The sequence below is a fragment of the Polyodon spathula genome, chromosome 5 (genome assembly GCF_017654505.1).
Source record: "Polyodon spathula isolate WHYD16114869_AA chromosome 5, ASM1765450v1, whole genome shotgun sequence".
Taxonomy (NCBI): Eukaryota; Metazoa; Chordata; class Actinopteri; order Acipenseriformes; family Polyodontidae; genus Polyodon; species Polyodon spathula.
Genome location: NC_054538.1, coordinates 64,668,315 through 64,690,583, shown reverse-complemented (window position 1 = coordinate 64,690,583; position 22,269 = coordinate 64,668,315). Strand labels below are relative to the sequence as shown.

Below are 22,269 nucleotides of genomic sequence, written 5' to 3'. Positions count from 1 at the left end.
CGTAGTCTCTCAATGTCTATTATGATAATATTGTAAAGTAAGATATAATAATTGTATTTTTCCTTTCATTGTGTATATCTTCCCTTTTTAAAATGACCTTATCAAAAGGTAATTTACTCAGTTGTAATAGAGGATATGATACCATGTTAAATGTCTCTGTAATATACTGCAAATGGTAAAACCACTGTACTGGAACTGAAATTATGGTTCCAGGATTTCTAAAAAATAATGCTGAATTTAAATAAACACCCTAACATTTGGTGAGTTTTAAATTCTGGGCAGTTTTAATAATGACAAACTTTTGTGGCTGAGCATGATGGCAACAAAAAATGATGTGCAGTGTTGTTTTCTGAAACCGTAAAGACTGTATACGGTGAAATTCATCATTATGTTATGTTTTAAAATGGTAATCTATTTAATGATTATATTTCCAGTTGCAATTGCTGAAGAAATTGACAGTTTAGACAACCCAGAGTGAACAGAAAATGGGGGCTGTTTAGTAGGTAATTCAGTCACACAATAAAGTTAGATTGGCAGCTAAAGTTATATTGACAGTAGATTGACTGCTGTCATTTATTCAGGATATCGCTACACAGTCTTCTCATCCCAAACTCCAGAAAATGAAACAGTACTGTATAATATATAGTTAATTTACAACAGGAGCTGCAGCGGGTGTATAAGGGAGTTGCATTTGAGAAATGCTGTACTTTACAATAAGAGGCACTCTACACATGGCATAACTTCTAATGTATTATTATTTAATATCTATTATGGTTTGTGTGTTCTCCTTGTTTGCGATTATTTACCATTATTTACTATTCCAGAAAAAATGTCTGGTTTCCACCAGAAGCTATAGGTATTAATTTTTATAGTATTTTTTTTTTTTCTTCTGCCAAACAATATAAAATGGGTAAGTTGTTCCCTAACTCAGTCATCCCACCCTCTGGGTGTGGAAAACATATATAAAGAAGGTTAACAGTTAAACTGTAATCATATTTGTGCAGAGCCAGATTTTAGTTCACAAATATCTGCATTCACTCTAAAGAAGAATATTTTCTTTCAAATATGTCCTTTGAATTTAAAAGAGCACATTTTTCTGGTCTGTTTAGCTGAAGAAAATTGGAGGAGGAGGGTTCGGTGAGATCTATGAAGCCTCGGATCTGCTGACAAGGGAGAGTGTGGCATTGAAGGTGGAGTCCGCCCAGCAACCAAAACAGGTCCTCAAGATGGAAGTAGCTGTCCTGAAGAAACTGCAAGGTAGGAAGAACGCAACATCTTTGTTTTGATTTGTAAAGAACACAACAGTGTCTAGTTGTAGACTGTACACATCCTGAGTGAGAGGGATGAAAAAGGATAGGCTGTGTTGTTTAAAATTGTTACATAATGTTTTTTTTTTTTAAATGTTCTGTTTTATAGTTAAAACAGTAATGGCATCTACTCTGAATGTAGATGTTAAAGCATAAACTACATTATTTTAAAACACGCTTTTAACACTAGTCCCTGCAGTCTTTCTGACGGCTGTATTCAAAACACTCTAAATAGTGTAACGAAAGGAGAAACAGTCGGATGTAATTAGTTTTTTTTTAGTTTTTTTTTATTGAGTACGCCACAATCATCTGGACAACCAAAGCATATATATATATATGAGAACATTTATAAAAATCAAAACAAGAAAATGTAAATAAATAAACATTTGAACAGACATCGATTTACAACATACTGTACATATTTATAAAACTATGCGGTACCATTGCTAGTAGAGTCAAGTGAGCTGTTCAATGTGTTTATGTAAATAAATCCTGTTTGCCTGTGGGGTGTATCAACTTCAACCTCTGTCTCAATCTCCTGCCTGTCACTCAGCAGCGAATGCATGCACCCACACGGCAGACAGCTACTCTGTCTGAGGCATTAATACCCTGTATCTTTCTAAACAAGCAATTTAGAGGAGCGCCCTAGTAAAAACTGGATCTCAAAACAATAATTGTTTGAATATAGAAATTGTTACAGGTGTTTATAATGGTATTTAAAACAAATTTATTCATCTGACTTTTTACATATCCGCCCTTACTCTGGTCCCACCGCAATCTGCGACGGATTACTGTATTCAAAATAGTGAAAATACTGTCCCTGTCCTGATAAGGTGGTTAACTATAACGTGAGCTGGGGTCTCACAGGCTCAAAACCACAACAGGTAAATTAAATAAATAAATAAATAAATGTATCCTCAAAAAAAGTACCTTTTAGTCAAAGATTCAAACTTTCTGAACTTGGTACACCAAAAGGCAAACCCGCTTTTATATCTCTTTGTTTTCTCTAGACTCATTTGCTTTTGACAATTTCTCAACGGACACCGCACTTTCCTTCTGAGAAGCCCTTTATTCTGCAAAATTTCTACAATTTCTCTTCCATATCCAAAAAATGAAAAAGTTGTTTAACTGAACTGAACGCCATGTTAATATCTCATTCAGTTTACCTCAGTTACAATTACTATATCAACGCTATTTATTTCTCCATGCAGTTACTATTATTTTAACACTGTGCTGCATCTGAGTCATCTGAGATCCAGTGTTCACACGCAGTAATATTTTGACATACGTTTACTGAATATCTTAATTTATTTATTTTCCTCGCTTTATTTTTCTTAAAATTATCTTAAAATCAGTAAAGTTACATAGATTACATATATCACCTCCTAATATACTTGAGTATTGGGAAAAACCAAACATAGTACCAGCAATCCCGGATAATAAATTAGCATCATATTCATTAGTGGCATAAACTGACCCAAAAACAATTAGAACATTATTTAACAAGGTTATTATTATTATTATTATTATTATTATTATTATTATTATTATTATTATTATTAAGAACTTAAACTTGCTAAGTCAAGTGATGCTTTCATGACACACCAAGATCTGCTTGCACAGTTTTCATTCAACTTTTTTGGGGTTATCTGGGCATTGTTATCCAGAAGCAGAATTTTAATTTCTTCATTCACCCTCTCAACATTGTATTTAACATACTTTTGGTTTATAGAAACACAGAGTTTATCAAATGTTGATGTATTTATGTGTTCATTTCAAATGGGAAGATCAGAAAAAATAAGAACATTGCATATTATACTGGATGTATAGGCATACTAAGGCGTTTTAATATAAAGATACATGAAGTCACAGCGTGAAAATTTAAAGTTGGAAAGCTATTTAGGCTGCTTATCAACAATACTGTAGAATGGTGTGAGTTATGAAAACAGGGTTTACACTTAAAAAATATATACAAAAAGTAATAGTCTTGAATCATACTATGTTGATTCATAAGCTAACTAACAGGTTTCATTGTAATTTTATAATATCTTACAAAAAATATAGTGTGTGAATTCATATTCAATGTATTTAAGATTTCTCCTTTTATAAATTAATTTACACAAAATGTAATTCTTGAAATGGAAAGTTATTTGTGTATTAGATACAATAAAAATTAAATAGTAATTACATTTTTTTTTTCAGGAAAAGACCATGTTTGTAAGTTCATTGGTTGTGGAAGAAATGAAAAGTTCAATTATGTGGTTATGCAACTTCAGGTAAGCTGGATAACTTTGTACTTCCTTAAAAATTACACCTTTGTGTAAAATATGCTGTCTGTTACATGACAAAGTAGACCCTGGAGTCCGTTGAATTTAGGTTTTCGACTGTTTTTCAACTTATGTGTGACAATGCAACAAAAATAAACAGTTCAACACAAATTAATGTTTATTAATTATTTAATTTATTTTAATTGTGGCCAGGTACTTACTAACAAGGTGCACATCTTTGATCTAAGGCAGGGGGGCCCAAGGTTTACAGAGCAGAGGGCTATATTGCAAAGCTACTGTGTGTCGCAATGTGACCAAATTGCAAGGAAATAACAAAAATAACAAACAAGTTACAACTTTGCAAAATCTTTGAATTTTAGTAAACTGTATACATACCTGGAGTAAAATCTACTCCTATCACCATAATTGGACCGTATAGCTAAACGCAACATGTCACCAGAACTTAACCTCTCTACTCACTTGCATTTTTGCATTAAAAAAAACATCTTTCTTTGGTGTCACAAAAAGTCTCGTTATTGTAAGAGTGGAAAAGCCAGTGAATATATTCTTTTTTTGTCAAGTAACCATGTTTTCTGCTGGCATGAGGCAATCTGGGTCAATTAAAATGTTTGAAAAAAATCTGCCGGGTGGCCATTTAAAGTCCTGCGGTGGTTCCAATATTTTATGAATCAGCTTACCGTTTACCAAGTAAGACTCACAGCGGCACCATTTGACGGTAGCTCCAGGATCTAAATTAAAGTAATGCGTTTGAGGAGGTAACAGTTGAACACTTATGGCATTCATCAAGGCACTCATCCCCTACCACCACCTGGACCAACAACTCTACTGTAAATGTGAAACAGCTTCAGATGACATTTTTATATCCTCATTTTTATAATATCTCTTAAATTCCATCATGGTGCTCTTTTGATTTTCTTGATTCACTTTTTTACTGGACTGTCACACAGATTGCTTAGTGGTGATGTCAGACCAGGAAATACAGACAGCAATACTGCGGATGGAAGCACTGGTGTGCATATTTAATAACAAAACAAAACAGTGAGTACAAAACAAATGGCATGATGGCCAAAACAAATACACAAAACATTAACAAGACAAAACACACAAGTATCGTGCTGGTGTAAAACCAGCATGGGTAGCAATTGTAGTGCTTCTTCTTCATACACATCTCTCGTTCCTCCTCTGAACACTCAACCCTCATGAACGATTGATCTGCTCTTTATATATACGTGACCATCTCCAAATTGGTAATTGTTTAATTAATTTAGAGATGTTCATATTATGCACATGTTTAGCTGGATGGGAAATTTTAACTCCATCCATGCTGTAAAACAATAATAACAAACATGTTTTTAAACACTAAACAATACACTGAAATCGTAATAATACAGCAAATACAAAACAAACAAAATACACACAAGGGTGGGGTGTACCCCGCCACACATCTCCCCCCTTGTGCACAGCATACATGGCCTCAAAGGCCACCTCCCTCCTTAAAGGCCAGAAGTCTCAGGCCGGGTCCTGGCCCATGACTGTGGTTACTAATGGGCCCACAGACGGCCATGTTGTGAGGCCATCCTCCATTAACCACCACAATGTTGTCAGCGGAATTGCTGACTTTGACAAGGCTGGCTCCTCTAGCCAGGGCAATCCTGGCAGCAGATATGCTGCAAGTGGAACCGCTGGCAGCGGCAGTGCTGACACCGGCAATCCTGGCAGTGGAATTGCTGCCAGCAGCAATGATGACAGTGGAAATCCTGACAGCGGACAGCACTGAAAGACCCACGGGCGGTGAGGAACAGGCACCCCCGGGCAGTTATGAACAGGCATCCACTGGCGTTTTAAAGGCCCCTTTTGGGAACTTTGGAAGCAATACAAACATTTATTTCCTTCTTTATTTCTTGTTCCCTAGGAACTAGTAATGAGAGACATATATATATATATGGTGTCTGCATTTGACATGCAAAAAAGAAAATAACATCATTTTTTTCAGTTAATTTTCAGATGCAGTAGAGAACACAAATTTGCTTAAGTGAATGCATCTGCAGAGATGTATAAGCCTAGAGTATAAATAGATGCATCTGTAGCAATAAAAAAAAAATTACATAACTGAATCTGTCAAAATGCATTTTTCAGAAAATGCAGATAAACTCATAATAATATACTGGGGAAATACTGCATTTTATTTTAAAAATTGATAGAATAGTGCCATTTCTTTGTACAGACTATATTATTTATGTATTGGTAGGAATGGCCATAATCATTTATTGAATAATTGATTAGAAAATTGTTAATCATTTAGAAAATGAATAATCATATCATATGTCTTGTATTGCAACAAACATAATGTAACTAAATACATTTATTTCTATAGCTGTAAATTACCTCAAGCTCCTGACAGAAAAAAAAAGAAAACAGGCATTCATATAAGTGCAGGTTGATACCAATACTATTGGTATTGGTAATGGAGGTGGTGGGAATGCACTATTGCACTATTAAAACTTTAATTAATACAAAATATTACAAAATAGGTGTATTTTACAAAAAAAAAAGGAGATATCATAAATGTGCTATGGTTAATATTATATAATATATACGTTTGAGGGCATTTTACCAAAGTAGACACTAAAACAGTACAATTCACACTTTGCAAAAAAAGACTGAGCTCTATGCTGTTCATGTAGACAATAATAACCACAGCATAAATGTTAACCCCTAAGTTCATACCAGTGAGACCCCTGCTGAAAATATTAATTCAGTTCAGTTAGTCAATGCGCACTAACTGTGTGTGTGTGTGTGTATTACAACCACACTAACACAACCACAGTTGGCGCTCAGTGGATTTGTGTGCCGCTAATGATGTCATTGTTTATCAGACATTTCCGTGTGATAAACATGGCTAAAAATATATATATATATAGGTGCCTGATGAGCCAAGTTGATTTTTTAATGAATGTAAATTCATAACGATGGTAAATAGTGCATACATATAATGCACTTTTTTTATTTAATCAAAATATAGTTGTATAATACTTTGTTGTAAGAAAAAAATGTATTTTTGGTTTTACAACTTAAGTAAAACAATATGGGACAATTCGCATCCCCAAACGCCACAGTGCAACTGCAACTCGTTTTTCCACCGATACCGAACATCTCATCTGTGTGTTTTTGTACTCCAGGAAATGTCTCAGTAAATGACAAAAATGCATATACAACTCCTTAGACATGTGTACATTTTTTAATCCAATCATTTGGAAGCCACTCAAGTCATTACCACCAGCCTTCTGGTCGGAAGATCGCCCAAATGTTTCGATCTACCATCATGGTACTGCAGATCATCACCACTGTATTTAGCAGTGCAGAAAAAGCAAAATGGCGTCTCCACTGGTTTTACAGAAAAGAGCATAGTCGTGCTTGATGAGCTCTCAATCAATTATATACAGTACTTTCTTCCAAAAGCATAAACAAAAACAGCCTCCATGTTCTCGCACAAAACCTCACGATCGGCATGTAGTGTTGGCCTGAGTTAGTGGTTTGTTTAATTAGGGAGTGCACTCACTTCAGTAATGAAAGGTGTGTGTGTACAACAAACAAATGCAGGGAGTGCTGTTTGTAAATACAGTTGTCGAGCCAACTGCAGTGTGTGTGTACGTAGCCTTATTGAAGCATTGTGAAATAGTCTTTTCTTCAATTTTGGTATTATGTAACAATTATTTTTAGACATGTTGATGTAAAGTATAACAATGTAACAGTTTAATTGTTTAGTAAATTCTGTGTATGACTATTAAAATATACAGAAATGTCCATCCCTATGTATTGGTCAAGCTGTTTGAAGGATTGTTTTTAAGTATTTTTCCTGATGAATTATGTGCTTGTCAAGCTGTGATGAGAAATAGTTAGAACATTCATTAGCATGCAATATTGAGACAGGAGACAGGAGAAACTGTATACTTAAAAAAATCAATAATCTAAAAAAAATGTTGTCTTTTTAAAACCATTTGTTTTTTTTATTATTTTAGTGAATGTAACACATTTTCTTACTCTCATATAAATGTATATTTACACTCAAATCATTTTATAACTAGTACCCTTACAAGAAAAAATGTTTTTCTGTAATCGTGTCAACATTACATACAGCATGTTATGCCTAGGATATAAGGTGTGTGCTGTATAAGGTGTATGCCGTTTGTTGGTTAACTTGAAATAAGTATTCATAGTCCAGTAACTTTAAAATGCGTTTTCATGTTGGCTGTTAGGCTGCCTGAAATGAATTCATGTAATTTAAAATGTGACCCTTTTAAAATGGAGAATTTGAGGTAATTGTATGCTTTTCCCCAGGGAAGAAACCTTGCAGACCTCAGACGTAGCCAGCCACGTGGGACTTTCACAATGAGCACAACCCTTCGATTAGGAAAGCAGATCTTAGAATCAATAGAAGCCATTCACTCTGTTGGGTTCCTCCACCGGGATATCAAACCTGTATGTACCCTTTTAAACGTGTAAGCATCATTGAGAAGAGAATGGTCTTTTTAGACATACATGAACCCCCACTCTCTGTTGCAAACACAAACCAGCCCATACCTTTTCAAATATTAATGCAAATGCTGAAAACAGAAAACACAGATACGATAAGCCAAGAATATTCTGAAGTAGCAAAAAAAAAAAAAAAAACGAGGGGCCATTGCAAAAGCTAACTGGTTTTGTCTGTGTTTGCACACAGATTAAACTACAGTACCTTCATTAACAATATTAGTGTAATAATAATTATTTTTGCTTAAACTTGGAGTATGCAAACTTTTTTAAAGCAACTTGATGTCACATTTCTTCTAATAGTTCAGGTAACACATGGATCTATTACAGGACAGCACTGCAAATGTACACAATGTAGAAAAATATTTACAACATCATGCAGTTTTTCGTGTCTTTAACTTATCATTCTAGTCTAGTGGTTAATAAATCACTTTGCTGGGACTATAGGACGAATAGACTGAATTTACTGTGTTGTTTCACAGTATGCACTTTTATGGAAATTAAGCAAGATCAATCTGTTCCAATATTACATTTTTATTAGATTATGTTTTTTTAAAGATAAATATTGTTATATGTTTTACAAATGTCTGTGCTGCAAAATACACATATGTCAATATGGCCAAGAGGTTAATTAATGGTTAGAATATCCTACAGGTCAGGTCCCAGCTTTCTAATGTGTATGTTTCTTATGTGACATTATGGAAAGTCACTTTACATCTGTGTCTTGCCCATTGCTCCAGATTAAGAAAAACAAATTAGCAGGACCTAGTTTGAAACAATATACTATAAAGTTTCCATTGCAAACCTAGTGCAGCCTAGAATACAACACATTTCCGGTTGATAAAGAATTAAATAGATTTAAGAACACTGGTTTGTGGTGGACATTTGATTATCTCTGTTAAAGTTTATTGCAAAAAGATCTCAGCTGCATATACTGTAGTGTCAAAAGTGCACATTTTGGATAAATGTTAAGTGTATTTGTAGGACACCTTATCTGGAAAACATTTTTTAATTCTTCTTTCTGTGAAAAAAAGTCTATAAATCCATATGATGTGAGTCATTCTGCACCATAGTCTTTAATTTTGGAAGGAATGTTTTTCAGTTTTTACCATTATAAATTCAGTTAAATGAAATTCCATTGCATAACTTCCTTTTTTATTTATTCATTTGTTTATTTATTATTAATAAAACATTTTCTTCCAGTCTAATTTTGCCATGGGACGACTCCCTTCAACGTATAGGAAATGCTTCATGTTAGATTTTGGCCTTGCACGACAATACACTAACACCAATGGAGAAGTAAGACCTGTAAGTAACCCTGAAAGTGTATGTTTATTCTATTAAATTGAATGTTCTTACAGTATAATGCATTCTTAAGTGTGCCTCAATTTCGGCATCTTGTACGAAAATACTTTTTTAAAATGATCTGTTTTATGAAACATATGTATGTTACATTGAGTGTGATAGGAGAATTATTCCCTAAATGTATTTGGTAAGAGTTTCCTTTAAGGTTGTTCAAAGCTGATTTTGATAGCTATTGTTGCTTTGGAAAGGGATTGATTCACGAAAGTGTCAGTATAGAATGCATTATACTCTCTTTTATCCCTTTTGATCTTAAACCTTAATACCACAAAGCTGTTAAACAACCAGATGAAATAAACTGTTACGCAAGCCATTTAAACTGTTATGAATTGCTTGCAATGTGATTATTTATCCTTATAGACTGGCATACAAAGAGCTACTTCATGAACACTGAGTGAAAAAAAGCTCATGCGGAGCCACAAGGTTATCAGGGTCTTTTTTTTCAGAATTAAAAAAAGGTCTCAGTTTCTTATTGAATATTTATGCCATTCGTGAGATTAAAATTACACTATTGGTGTTCTTCAGTGCTAGGCACTGCTACAAGAGTACATCATTAAGTACATGCATTACACTTTGATTATGCTAACAAAGTAAACACTTGTGGAATTATAATTAAATTGTTTATCTACTGTAGCTACAGTATGTTGGTTGAAAAATGTAAAACACATCCATAACTCTGTCAATGTCCACACAGGCTTCTAGGAAATAGTGAAACATTTTCCAAAATCCACAATTGTGAATCCCATCATTTAACCGGATTAAACAGTAGGCCTGTATTGTGCTGTTTGAGTTAATTGCTGCTGTTAACAAATGCATTTGTCTGATGGATGTTTTTTTTTTTATTATTATCATAATAGAGGATACAGAACTATTAGTCAAGTTGTTGCCTTCATACTCGGTACATAACTGTGTTCTCTGATTTTCTAGGTCAAATACTCTGTCGCTGCCATAGTGTCAAAGTTTTGTATCTCAGAAACCGTTTGAAGTAGTTCATATTTACAGGGTTATATAAACCAGCATGCTTAATGTGCTGGTGGCCGTGACATTGATCTTTTGATTTAATGTGGCTGCCATATTGAGGTCATATGACCTTTGATATTACAGCTGCACAGAGACAGTACAGTTTGATGCACAGCTGTATTACTTGATTTTCGTACTAAAGTTCCATTACTTGAATTTTCTGTAAATTAACACCTTCATTGCCACATTGCTTTAAACTCTGGCCATAACATGTTTTAACATATGTTCTTTATAGCTGGTATAATGTATACTATGGTTCGCTCAAAAAAGTTCCATTACAGGTGGTGTTTCAGTGCAACATTGTTTAACCTGTGGATACATCAATGATACTAAAATTTTCTCATTACCATTTTACTTCATATTTACAAACCATTTGCTGTGATATGGCATACTCCTTAGAGAAATACTGCGTTTTTGTTTAGAATTTCTAGTAGTAATTGAAAATGTTCTTCAAATGGTCTGTATTCCACCACAGAATCACCTGTGTGCATTACAATATGTGCTGCTGTAAAATCATTATTAATCCTCAATCGCCAGACTTAGTTTTTGTATTTAATGTAACACTAAGAACCTCGTACTGCAGAGGTTGGCCCCTTGGGCACCTGGGACCTCCTGAAAACATTTAAACCCTCTGACTCTGCGGAGAATCCTTGGAGGCACTGCCTCGTGGACCGGGCCATGCCCTCAGAGGACAGAAAGGTTCATAACCTGGAAAGAAGGAAGGAAAGAGAATCCGTGTCTCCAGGAGCCACCCTTAGAGGTGAGGCAAGTCCTCCAAAGCCAGGCACTGGAGCCCGCAAGGGTATCTGAAAGATAGAACTTGATAATATTTAGTTTTTTAGTATTTAAGGATTGTAGATGACTATAGCTCTTACTGGTACAGTGAAAGAGAAACTCTGGGTGAGACAAGAAAAAGCGCATGAGCTGTGAAAGAACAGTGTGGCCGGTGGTCCCCTCTGACTTGCTGCGGTGAGGACCTTCCTTTTGATAAAGGCATGAGTAGCTGCGGCTGACTCGAGGCTGGGGAAGTGAGACTCACAAACCCCACAAAAGGATGCCACCGGCTCCCCACAAGGATCACACCTGTGAAGACAAACAAAAGACTGCATGTCAATGCGCAACAAAAAACAGGGAAGAAGGACAAACCAGGAAAAAAAGAGAGATGGTTAGTAAGACAGGCTATCTGCAACCCTCCACTCGGTGGAGAGTAAAAATACCCTCTGTTAGGAGGAAACCTCTGGTGGACCTGGCAGGAAGGGTGTCCCCACTCCGGGCATACTAGCAATTGATTGGTGAGTTGCTGAGATGTCTGTAGGAAGAGAACTAATGTAGGAATGGACTGCTGCTGATGACCAGCGACCCATAGTTTTTATAAGGTGATGACTAACATTGGCTTTTGCTGCTGATGAGGCTGCACCGATCCTGAATGAATGCGATGTATAGAACTGGGGAGATAGTCCTGCTGTGGAGATAAGAGAAGTTGTGAACCAGTGTCTTGTAATGATGTTATAGGAGCAATCAATAAACAGAGGATCTAGGGAACTGGAAAGTGGTGGCACTGTGAATTCTGCACTTGCTGCCATCACCAGGTCGTCAAATGGATTGAAACATCCAGTGCGCAAAATTAATTAATTGGGAAAGGACGCCTGTAGATATGGGTAGTCAGGATGGAGATTACGGGGCAGGCTCTTTGAAATTCCTCTGAGTGTGAGGCACACTGCTGGGATGGACAAGTTCCGATAATGAAATTGGATACCTGAGATGTAGGATTTTATGGATGCTGGTGAAAAATGAAGAATGTCTCATGCATGGACAATGAATGCTACAATCCACTTTTCATTAATGGGGTAGGGGATATTCGGTTCTGGGCGCAGAATGAAGAGAATGATGACCAACCTGTAACGTAGGAGGACCTGGTAGATGGAGAGAAGCTTGATGACATGTTTTCTCTTGCAGATGACAGTAGATTGGAGAGTGATGGGTATAGTTGAATATGAGATGGTGGAACGGGGAACCTTCTGATGTCTAGAGAGATGAGATTCCTACCATCCTATGTGTTAGTTAATACAGGATTGATCAGCGGTTTGCTACTATCATGTTTGCTTGGAATGGAAAAGGTGAACTCACATTCAGAGATTTGCTTTTCACAACTCCAGTCATTCTCCTAATAGTGGAACTCCTTAACTCATAATCAAGACAGGTCTCTTACCATGTATTAATGCTTGTAGTATTTGAGAGGATGAGTGGACATATTAGAGGGGGATTAGTGTTAGCCTTGACTGCGGAAATGAGTGCCACGATGCAAGTATTGGAGGAAAGCTGGAGCACTGGAAGCTCTGAAGGAGGGTTTCTTGCTTTGAAAGTTTTTTTTTTTAAGTGAGAAAAAAAGCCTTTTATGATTTTTTGTAAATTACTTTGTTTTTACAATTTTGTATGTACATATAGCAGTTTACACCTGTTTACACAGTATTATAGTTTTTCATTTTTGAAGTCAGTTTTTCCCACATAACGCATGACTTCAAAAAATGAAAAACTATGATAAGAAAAATTGTGTAACGTGAATGCGCATTCAGGGAAACATACTTCAAAGTAGCCCCCATATTAGCACAGATGCAATGCTTATCAACTTGTCATGTGCCTTTACCACATACTGCTCTTTCACACTGGGTATGGATATCAGAAGATTTATTTTTATTGAATTTAGTTACCTGGCATTGTTTTCTGTTGCGTGTTTCACTGTATCCAGGTTGAGCTGTGTTTCCCTGCCGCCTTGCAGTTTTCTTATTGAAATGTTTCTGCCCAAGCTCCGTGGCTAGAATCAAGATGAATTCTCTCCCACTGATATTTTCCCTGATGCATTCCATGTACAAAATGATGGAATTGATGGCTGCCATGTCCAGTACATTGTAAAACATAGCAACTGGACACTGGTTTTGCGAAGATGGTGGAAACTCTCTTCTCGCTTTGTTTACTGTTCCAACCAGGCTTTTTCTTTTTCCTTCAACTGTTTTGGTAATTACAGTGAAATAAAAAAGTCATTGTGTGGCAATGTGCCTAGCCCCTGTATGCTTGTGTGTTGTATGTTGCATGTTTGTGTTAATGTTGGGGTATTGTAGTTGGTGCATGGGATATAATGAGGGTTCTGAGCATGAATGTTTTAGAAATGTATAATTGTAATTAGACATGAGGGTGGCACAAATCACTTCACATGCAAATTAAAAGTGTATTGATATGTGAGCATGGGAGTGCACAGATTAGTTCACGTGTTGGGATTCAAGTGAATAATTAATTGGCAATTGAATCCCAACACAAATGTATATATAGATGCACAAAGCACTCACTTGGGGTTGTGTGTTCTGTGAGTGGAGAACGGGTGTGGAGAGGAGAGAATTAAAAACTAAACAAAGGAAAAAGTAAATAACTGTTTTGACTCACTGTGTTTGTTTGTCTGTTACTCCACTCTTTGTTTTAGTCCATTTTGTTTGTCTGTTTATTTTGTCCTCAAGTGCCGTGTGCTGTTTTTGCTTAAGTCTTTTATTTGTTACAATAAACGCACTGAGCACCGCAGCGTCTCAGTTTTCACCTACCAGTACTGTCTGCGTGTGTACACCTTTCTGGCCTGACGTCACCCCTACAGCCAGCCTGTTCACTCATTGGTAACATTCATCCTTTTTCCTAAGTACGGTTACATCAGCCAAGTACCACATTGTCACCCAGTCTCTGACCAGCTGGGCGAGTTTCATCTTTGCACAGGTAGTGGTAGGGTCCGCTGCCAGCCAAAACTTGATCCCAAATTGAACAGGTTTGTTTGACATGTATTGTACAGCAACACCGTACTTTTGTCAGAAACAGCTGCTTGTCCATGTAATGTTTATGTTTAGCTTGAAGCAGGCAATGTGGTTTTCAATGAAGTCGTTCCACATTTCTGATGCCAAGGCAAATATATGTAGTTGCTCTCAAATCAAAACGCAGAAATCTCAAGATTTCTCGAAAGATTCTTGCAATGGTAATTTTATAAAACAGCAGACTATATATGCTCACGTAGACAGCCAGATGGCAGTTCTCCAAGTAATTTATAGGATTACAATAGATATTTGGATAACATATATCTAGACTTCAAGAGCAATATTATATTCAAGTGCATACTGCTGTAAGCTCGGTTTAGGTAGAGATAACAAACTGGCTTGTAAACATATAAAAAATAGAGTATTATAGGCTATATTAACAATAAAAGCATGTATTGGCGTTTTTGCGGTTCTAGGTAGAAGTGCTTATAACTTTTTATTTTTGAGATTCTGACTTTCAAATGCCGTTAGGGTATTTCATTATTATTATTTATTTATTTATTTATTTATTTATTTCAGACTCCCTTATCCAGGGCGACTTACAATTGTTAGAAGATATCACATTATTTTTACATGTATTTAGGAAGAGCCAGAAACAGACAACTGCGGATCTTTAACACACACAGAGTAATTTCAATTTTAAAAGTGAAAACCGTCAAAATGACTGCCTTGGTGGTTCTAATGTTAAATCACATGGATTTGGCTGGACCTGGCAGCAGCCTGGGGAACAGTATAAACCTGAGTGCACAGTGCCAACAGTGAAGGGTGTTTTTTATTCCACTAGCAGAAGTAAAAATGCTAATTATTTTATGAGTCCCTAGTTGGGAGCCACTGAAACATAACACGGCATAAAGCAGTCATACATTTGCACAAAATAAGGTCTGGTTAAATCTGAGAGTTATCAGTATCTTATTACCCTTCCTTTCAAATTTAGTTTTGAGTTCTGCTACATAAGATCAATATTTTATTTTTCTGCATGCATCAGTGAGTGATGCACTTAAGCATTGCTTGAGCTGCATTTCTTTGCTGACTCAGCTGCTCTTCAGTGATTAAAAATGCATGTCCCTCATGATCCAGCCTTCACTGCAGCAGTTTTTAGAAGCGATAGCAAACTGTGAACAAGTGTCCTAGTTTTTACTGAAAATGGCTCTGAAGAACACTGATTTAGTGATGTAGAGTTATTGTTGGGAGTAAACTATGATTTCTCATTTAATACAGATGTCAACCTGTAATTGACTAATACATATGAGGCAGCTGAAGGCAAGACATTTTAGCACGTACAGTATATGTACTGAATTAAGATTAATTTAGGTAAACGTCAGAAACAGCACAGCAATGAAGGTGTGTGTTTATGTTTTTAAAGATTTATTTGATTTTGATTCAGGAGAAAGCAGTTCTATTAGAGGAGGTCAATGAGTACAGAAAGCATGTTTGCATATATATGAACCACTATATAGAATACTGACAAGGTCACACATTTTATTTTTGTTGTCTGGTAATGGTAAAATAAGGCCGGCTAGTTTCCCAGACCACAGTTAGCACTACTCTCATGGTATCTTAGGTAATACAGTCTAAGGCCCTGTCCACACTGCATAATCGATCTTACAGTTTCTTGCAGCGCAGTGAACAGTGGAAATTAATACAACAGTATCCCACCATGCACTATTTTATTGAACGTTATCTGAATGTCATACCAGGACGGCGAAAACAGTTTGTGTTGTCCAAAGGTGTGTGTAATACAAAAAAAGTGTGTGGAATGCATTGGAGCTCCTCATGCACCAGGGCACGGCTATATCAGAAATTTACGTTATACACTTAAGAGTGCTAATGCTTTATGAACATGTAAAAAATGTACACAAAAGGTTTAAAAGTAAACACAGTGCAGTAAACTTGTAATTATTCAAGATTTGTAATTAAACAAAAAATCTGTGTATGGTTTCATGATTATTAAAATAGAATGTTCATTCCCATCACTTAACACCACGGCATTTCCAGTAACTCGTCACTTCAACAGTGATGATGCAGAAGACTTCACAGTCTGTGTGATCAATCAGTGCTATGGAATTAACCAGTTGCTCAGAAGCAAAAGGAACAAAAGCTTATCTTCAAACTGGGAACTTTGGAACCTCTGGGAATAAACATTCTAATAATCACGACACCATCCACATAATTTTTGTATAATTACAAATCTTGAATAATAACAAGTTTACTGCACTGTGTTTTTGGGTTTTTAGGACTTTTTTTTTTATAAAAAATTTTTTTAAAAATTTTAAACCACATGTTAAAATATTTTATATATATATAAATATATATATATATATATATATATATATATATATATATATATACACACACACACACACACACACACACACACACAGTGCCTTGTAAAAGTATTCAGACCCTCTCACAGTTTTCACATTTTGTTGCTTTAAAGCTTGCAGTCATGACACTTTGAAGTAGGAATTAACATGTGTTATATACACAACCTACTTCACAATTTCAAAGAAAAAAAAAGAAAGAAGTAAATAGATAATTAATATGAAATAAAAATGGAAAATGCATAAGTATTCAAGCCCTTTGCTGTGGCAAACGTAAATTAGTTCAGGTGCACAAATTGACCTTAATGAGCCACACAGTTGAATGGCCTCTGTTTGTATGCAATATTAGTGGTTCTCATCATTTCAGAGTAAAAACACCTGTCTCTGTGAAGTTCCTTGGTCAGGTAATGAATTTCAATCAAAGACTTAACCATGAAGACCAAGGAGCTTTCAAAGCAAGTCAAGGATAAAGTCATTGAAAAGCACAGATCAGGAGAAGGGTACAAAAAAATATCAAATAAGAAATGGAAGGTGCATTGTACCACCCAGACACTGCCTAGATCAGGCCGTCCCTCCAAACTAAGCAGCCAGGCAAGGAGGAAACTGGTGAGGGATCCCACTGTGAATGACAACTTTGAAAGAGCTACATAGTGCAATGGCTGAGATGGGAGAAAATGTGCATCAGTCAACAATATCCAGAACACTTCACAAAAGTAGCCTGTATGGCAGGGTAGCAAGAAGGAAGCCATTACAAAAAATAAGCCATCTCAAAGTCAGCACAGAGTTTGCAACAAAGCACCTGAGCGATCCTGCAAAAATGTGGCAAAAGGTTTTGTGGTCAAACGAGACCAAATTGGAACTTTTTGGTGTAAATGCCAGGCGTTACATTTGGCGCAGACCCAACACAGCACATCTCTCAGTCAACACCATCCCTACAGTCCATCATGGTGGTGGCAGCATCATGCTATGGGGATGCTTCCCCTCAGCAGGGACTGGAAAGCTTGTTAGGATTGAAGGAAAAATGGATGGAGCAAAGTACAGGCAAATACTAGAGGAAAACCTGTTTCAGTCTGCTAAAAACTTAAAACGAGGGTGAAATTTCACCTTTCAGCATGACAACGGTCCAGAGCATACGTCCAGAGCTACACTGGAGTGGCTTAAGAATAAGAAAGTGAATGTCCTTGAGTGGTCCAGTCAAAGTCATAACTTGAATCCTATTGAGAATCTGTGAAAAGACTTGAAAGCTGCTGTCCATTAGCGATCCCCAAGCAGCTTGAGAGAGCTTGAGCAAATCTGCCAAGAAAAATGCCGGTGTGCAAAGTTGGTAGAGACTTGCCCAAAAAGACTTGTGGCTGTAATTGCTGCCAAAGGTGCTTCCACCAAATATTGAGTTGACGGGTCTGAATACTTATGCAATCAACATATTTCAGTTTTTTTCTCTTTAGTTTTTGCTGACATTTACTGTAACTTATCTTAAGCCTTAGAAGAGTTCAGTTTGAACATTTAAGTTTTGAATAAAATATTAAGTTTAAAAAAATGTGTATGCATCATTATGTAATTTCATAAAATGGGACACCGTAGGAAGGGTCTGAATACTTTTGCAAGGCACTGTGTATATATATAAACACCTCCAAACACCTGTAAATACCTCCAATATTTTGATTCAAACACATGCTCCCTTGAGAAATATATGTACAACATATCGAAACATTGGGCAGCTGGCTCTTTCAAAATGAAATAGACACAAAAACATGCCATTTAAATATAATATGACACTCTGTGGGGTTTCTTTTACTGATCTGAGACACCAACATCAATTTTCATTTCTTTTTAATTTTTTTCTGACACTGAGCAATTGGAGATTTGTTGGCAGCACAACTAACAAATCATGACAGAGAAAGTAACTCATGCATCTGTGGACTTAAAGTCTATTCAGTCTTCAGGCATTCATCATCATTATCAATTATTTTAAACATAGAACTTAAGTCACTTATTTTTTTTTTTTTTTTTGACACATTGATTTCATTTATGTATTGTTTGCTGTTTATGTTTTGTCATATTATGTTGATTTTCTTTTTTTTTGTTTTACAGTTCCTTTTGGCCTTTTGTTTAGAAGCAAATATTTGAAGTGTTACTCCATCAGCTGCTTGTTACCATCACAGTGCAGTAAAGTTGTGAGTGTGCTGTCACCAGCTTTCTGTGTCAGAATACTAGACAGGGATCTCGTCTGGGAATTTCTTTGCCTTCAAACAAATATTGGCACAGAAAGTGTTTTAAAAGGTACAATACATCATTATGTTATCGTTCATTTCTGATAGTCCTGCTAGTATGAAGTGGAACTTAGATATGCTTCAAAGGATTATGTAGATGCCAGGGGACAGAAGTTTTAGAAATAAAAATAACAATAACATCTGACTTGAGAAACTTTTTTAATTAGTAGGATTGTATTCTAATTGCTCTTCAGCGTCTGCTTCTTTTATCCAGTTTTACAGCATAAATAAAAGCCTAAGGTGATTTAAATATAGGGGACCAAATTCTGCGCTTTTTCTTTTGTTGTGTTGTTGTTGTTGTTATTGGCACAATTTAAATGTCTCTTTTAGTAATTTTGTAAAAATTGCATTTTTGTTTCCAAAAAAACTTCTAGCCCAGTATCTCTTGTCCATATGTTTCACCAACCAATATTCTCTTCTCTATAGTGACATTCAGTAATTTTCTTTGCAGTGGCAACATATGTATCTTTTCAAATGAGCACTGTCAGGCTGTGTTTATTTGATTAATTCCACCTCTAGATACCAAAATAAAACTAGCGATTGAACTGTATGGCATTATAGAAGTATAAAGATGGATAAAGAGCAAACAATTGTCATTTAGATTTCAGCATGTCACTTGTAAGCTTTTAATATGTTTTTTTTTTTTTTTCAATTTAATTAATGTGATAACGTTTTAAATGTAAAATGTTTTTACTTGGCAAACAATAATGCTTGTTATTGGTTTGTAGTAATATATACATTTTTTTAGCCTAGAAATGTTGCTGGATTTCGGGGAACTGTTCGTTATGCTTCAGTAAATGCACATAAAAACAAAGTGAGTGCAATTTATTTTGTATTTCTTCTGTGTGGGATGAAAGGGAAGTACAGATATTTATCTAATCTAATGTGCAAGACTGAGCGCCTTGGGATACATCCCTTGTATAATGTGCACCTCTCCTATAAAATGCAAATCTTCTATAACACATACCTCTTGTATACAGCCTTGTCAATATACTAGACTATTATTACCTGAGTATACTGCACACCTTGTATATAACATTCAATCTTTATACTGTATAACACGTATATATTTGCAACAAACTGTATATATTTGTAAAACGGTGCATTTTTTTTCTCAAAAAAGGGTAATTGTTGAGAGGAGCATTTTTCTGCCACATCAATTGTTTTCAACTTTCCATCTCGTTCAGTACATACTCACTTTATGTCCATGGTATTTTAACCTTTACATAATTTGGTCCCGTAAATTATGATTTGTCCCAGTTGGACACATAGAGAATAGATATAATTTACCCCCTCCAGTCCAGGCAGCATGTATTGGCAAATGGTGTATTTTTTCATAGACATGACAAAAATAATTATTTTTGTTCTGTAATATTTTATAGGAAATGGGTCGACACGATGACTTGTGGTCCTTATTTTACATGTTGGTTGAATTTGCAGTCGGACAGCTACCTTGGCGCAAAATTAAAGATAAGGTTGGTACATCTGCTACAAATATCAGTGAAATATTTTTGATGTTGTTGTTGTTGTTGTTTCTTTTTACATACAGAGCATCAAAATACCTGTGCTACATTTATAATCGCTCAAAACAAATTTTCTATATATATATTATATATATATATATATATATATATATATATTTTTTTTTTTTTTTTTTTTTTTTTTTTTTTTTTTTTTTCAAATTGTTGTGTTTTAACAGGAGCAAGTGGGTCAGATCAAGGAGCGATATGATCACAGGATGCTGCTAAAACACATGCCTTCAGAGTTTCATATCTTCTTGGATAATGTATCAAGCCTTGAATATTTCACCAAACCAGACTATCAGGTAAAAACGCTACTCCTTTAAATCCATATATCAACAGGGAACCATTATGGTTGCTGATGTCATACAGAGATGAAAACTCTCTGCTGATTAGCGGTTTTCCGCTGTTACTCAGTCCCCCGGGGCTGTTGATGTGATCAGTGCATATCCGGGAGGGGAATACATTTTCCTGATTTTTTTTTTGTTTTTGTTTTTGTTTTGTTTTTTTAATCTTTGTTTTTTTTAAGCTATTAAAACTGAAAAAATAAGGCACAGTTTAAGGTGGTTGTTTTTACATTATGTACCTCATTGGTGCCTGCAGTCGGCTGTCTTGGCAAGTTGCTATTTCATTGGTCCACAAACAAGTACTGTGCATTAAACAGTTATAGTGCAGTTCTACAGTTTACATTGCAGAAAATGGCAAACATATTGGAACAAAAGGAAGGTGCTGATGAAAAATTAAGATACATATATGTTTATTTTCTATTTCATTTGTGCAGCGAACAAGCAACAGGGGGGGGGTGGGGTTGGGGAGTGGTTTTTGATCGAGGACATTGTTGACAAAGCCTGTAGGCCCCCACTCTCCAGGAATAATCCATAAATTAGACATGTGTAGCTCACCACGACCACCATCCCTGCCTTTATTATAAATGCTTTCCTGTTAAAAATATACTAACAATACGCTTGTGTCTTGTACAACACTACCTAAGTCGGCATTTTTAATTGGTCCGCATGCGTACCTGGGTACCGGTTATGCGAACCCCTGGTTGTGGATAAAGAGGGTACAAAGCGTTGGAAAGCCATATTCTCTGCAGAAAACATGTAGATGTAATAAATACTCATCACGGTAACTACAGCCTGTCACCTGTATTTTCTTTGTGACCTGATGTTGTTGATCTAGCCAATTATAAAATACACCCGTGTTTAAACAAGCATCTTTTGAAAAACAGTAAGTTGCCATTTGATTCCCATAGAAGACAGAGTGAAAAATCAAAAAGTAATTTTATTTATTTTTTTATTATCAGATTATATTATCATTATCATTAAGATTACACTGACCTACCTTTGTTAGTTTTGAACATTTTTGTTTTATTAAACTTACATGTCATAAGCAATTAGTTTTTGTTTTTGTTAGCATTATATTTTCTTACGTTTTTTTTCCATGGTAACATATAATAAAGCAGAAAATGTCAACTTTGTGCTTAAAATAAACATTTACAATATTAAATGCTTAGTATTACAAATAAGCCCAAACTAGTGGATGATTAGCTCAAGTTCAAGAGATCTTGCCTTGTGTGTCCGCACTGAAAGTATTGTGTGTGGCTTCTTTTGTAGGTTCAATGTTTATTATTATTATTATTATTATTATTATTATTATTATTATTATTATTATTATTATTATTATTATTATTATTGTTGTTGTTGCTGTTGTTGTTGTTGTTGTTGTTGTTATTATTATTATTATTAAAGCTAAAAAAAACAGGAGGAAAAGGAAGGTGCCACAAAAATTGAAATTAACAAGAAC

The 22,269-nt window shown here is 35.5% G+C and overlaps 1 protein-coding gene across 3 annotated transcripts in view; it reads left to right on the top strand.

Moving 5' to 3' along the window:
• LOC121316166 (tau-tubulin kinase 1-like) overlaps positions 1-22,269 on the top strand; it is a 57,652-nt gene that overhangs the window by 11,499 nt on the left and 23,884 nt on the right. For 2 of the 3 annotated variants that reach the window (XM_041251025.1, XM_041251026.1), the window contains exons 3-9: positions 1,110-1,257; positions 3,510-3,583; positions 7,934-8,074; positions 9,329-9,433; positions 19,692-19,757; positions 20,326-20,418; positions 20,643-20,768. In XM_041251025.1, coding sequence (XP_041106959.1) covers positions 1,110-1,257; positions 3,510-3,583; positions 7,934-8,074; positions 9,329-9,433; positions 19,692-19,757; positions 20,326-20,418; positions 20,643-20,768 — 753 coding nt within the window. Of the gene's footprint in view, positions 1-1,109; positions 1,258-3,509; positions 3,584-7,933; positions 8,075-9,328; positions 9,434-18,777; positions 18,954-19,691; positions 19,758-20,325; positions 20,419-20,642; positions 20,769-22,269 lie in introns of those variants that run through there. The other variant, XM_041251027.1, reaches the window with a different exon arrangement.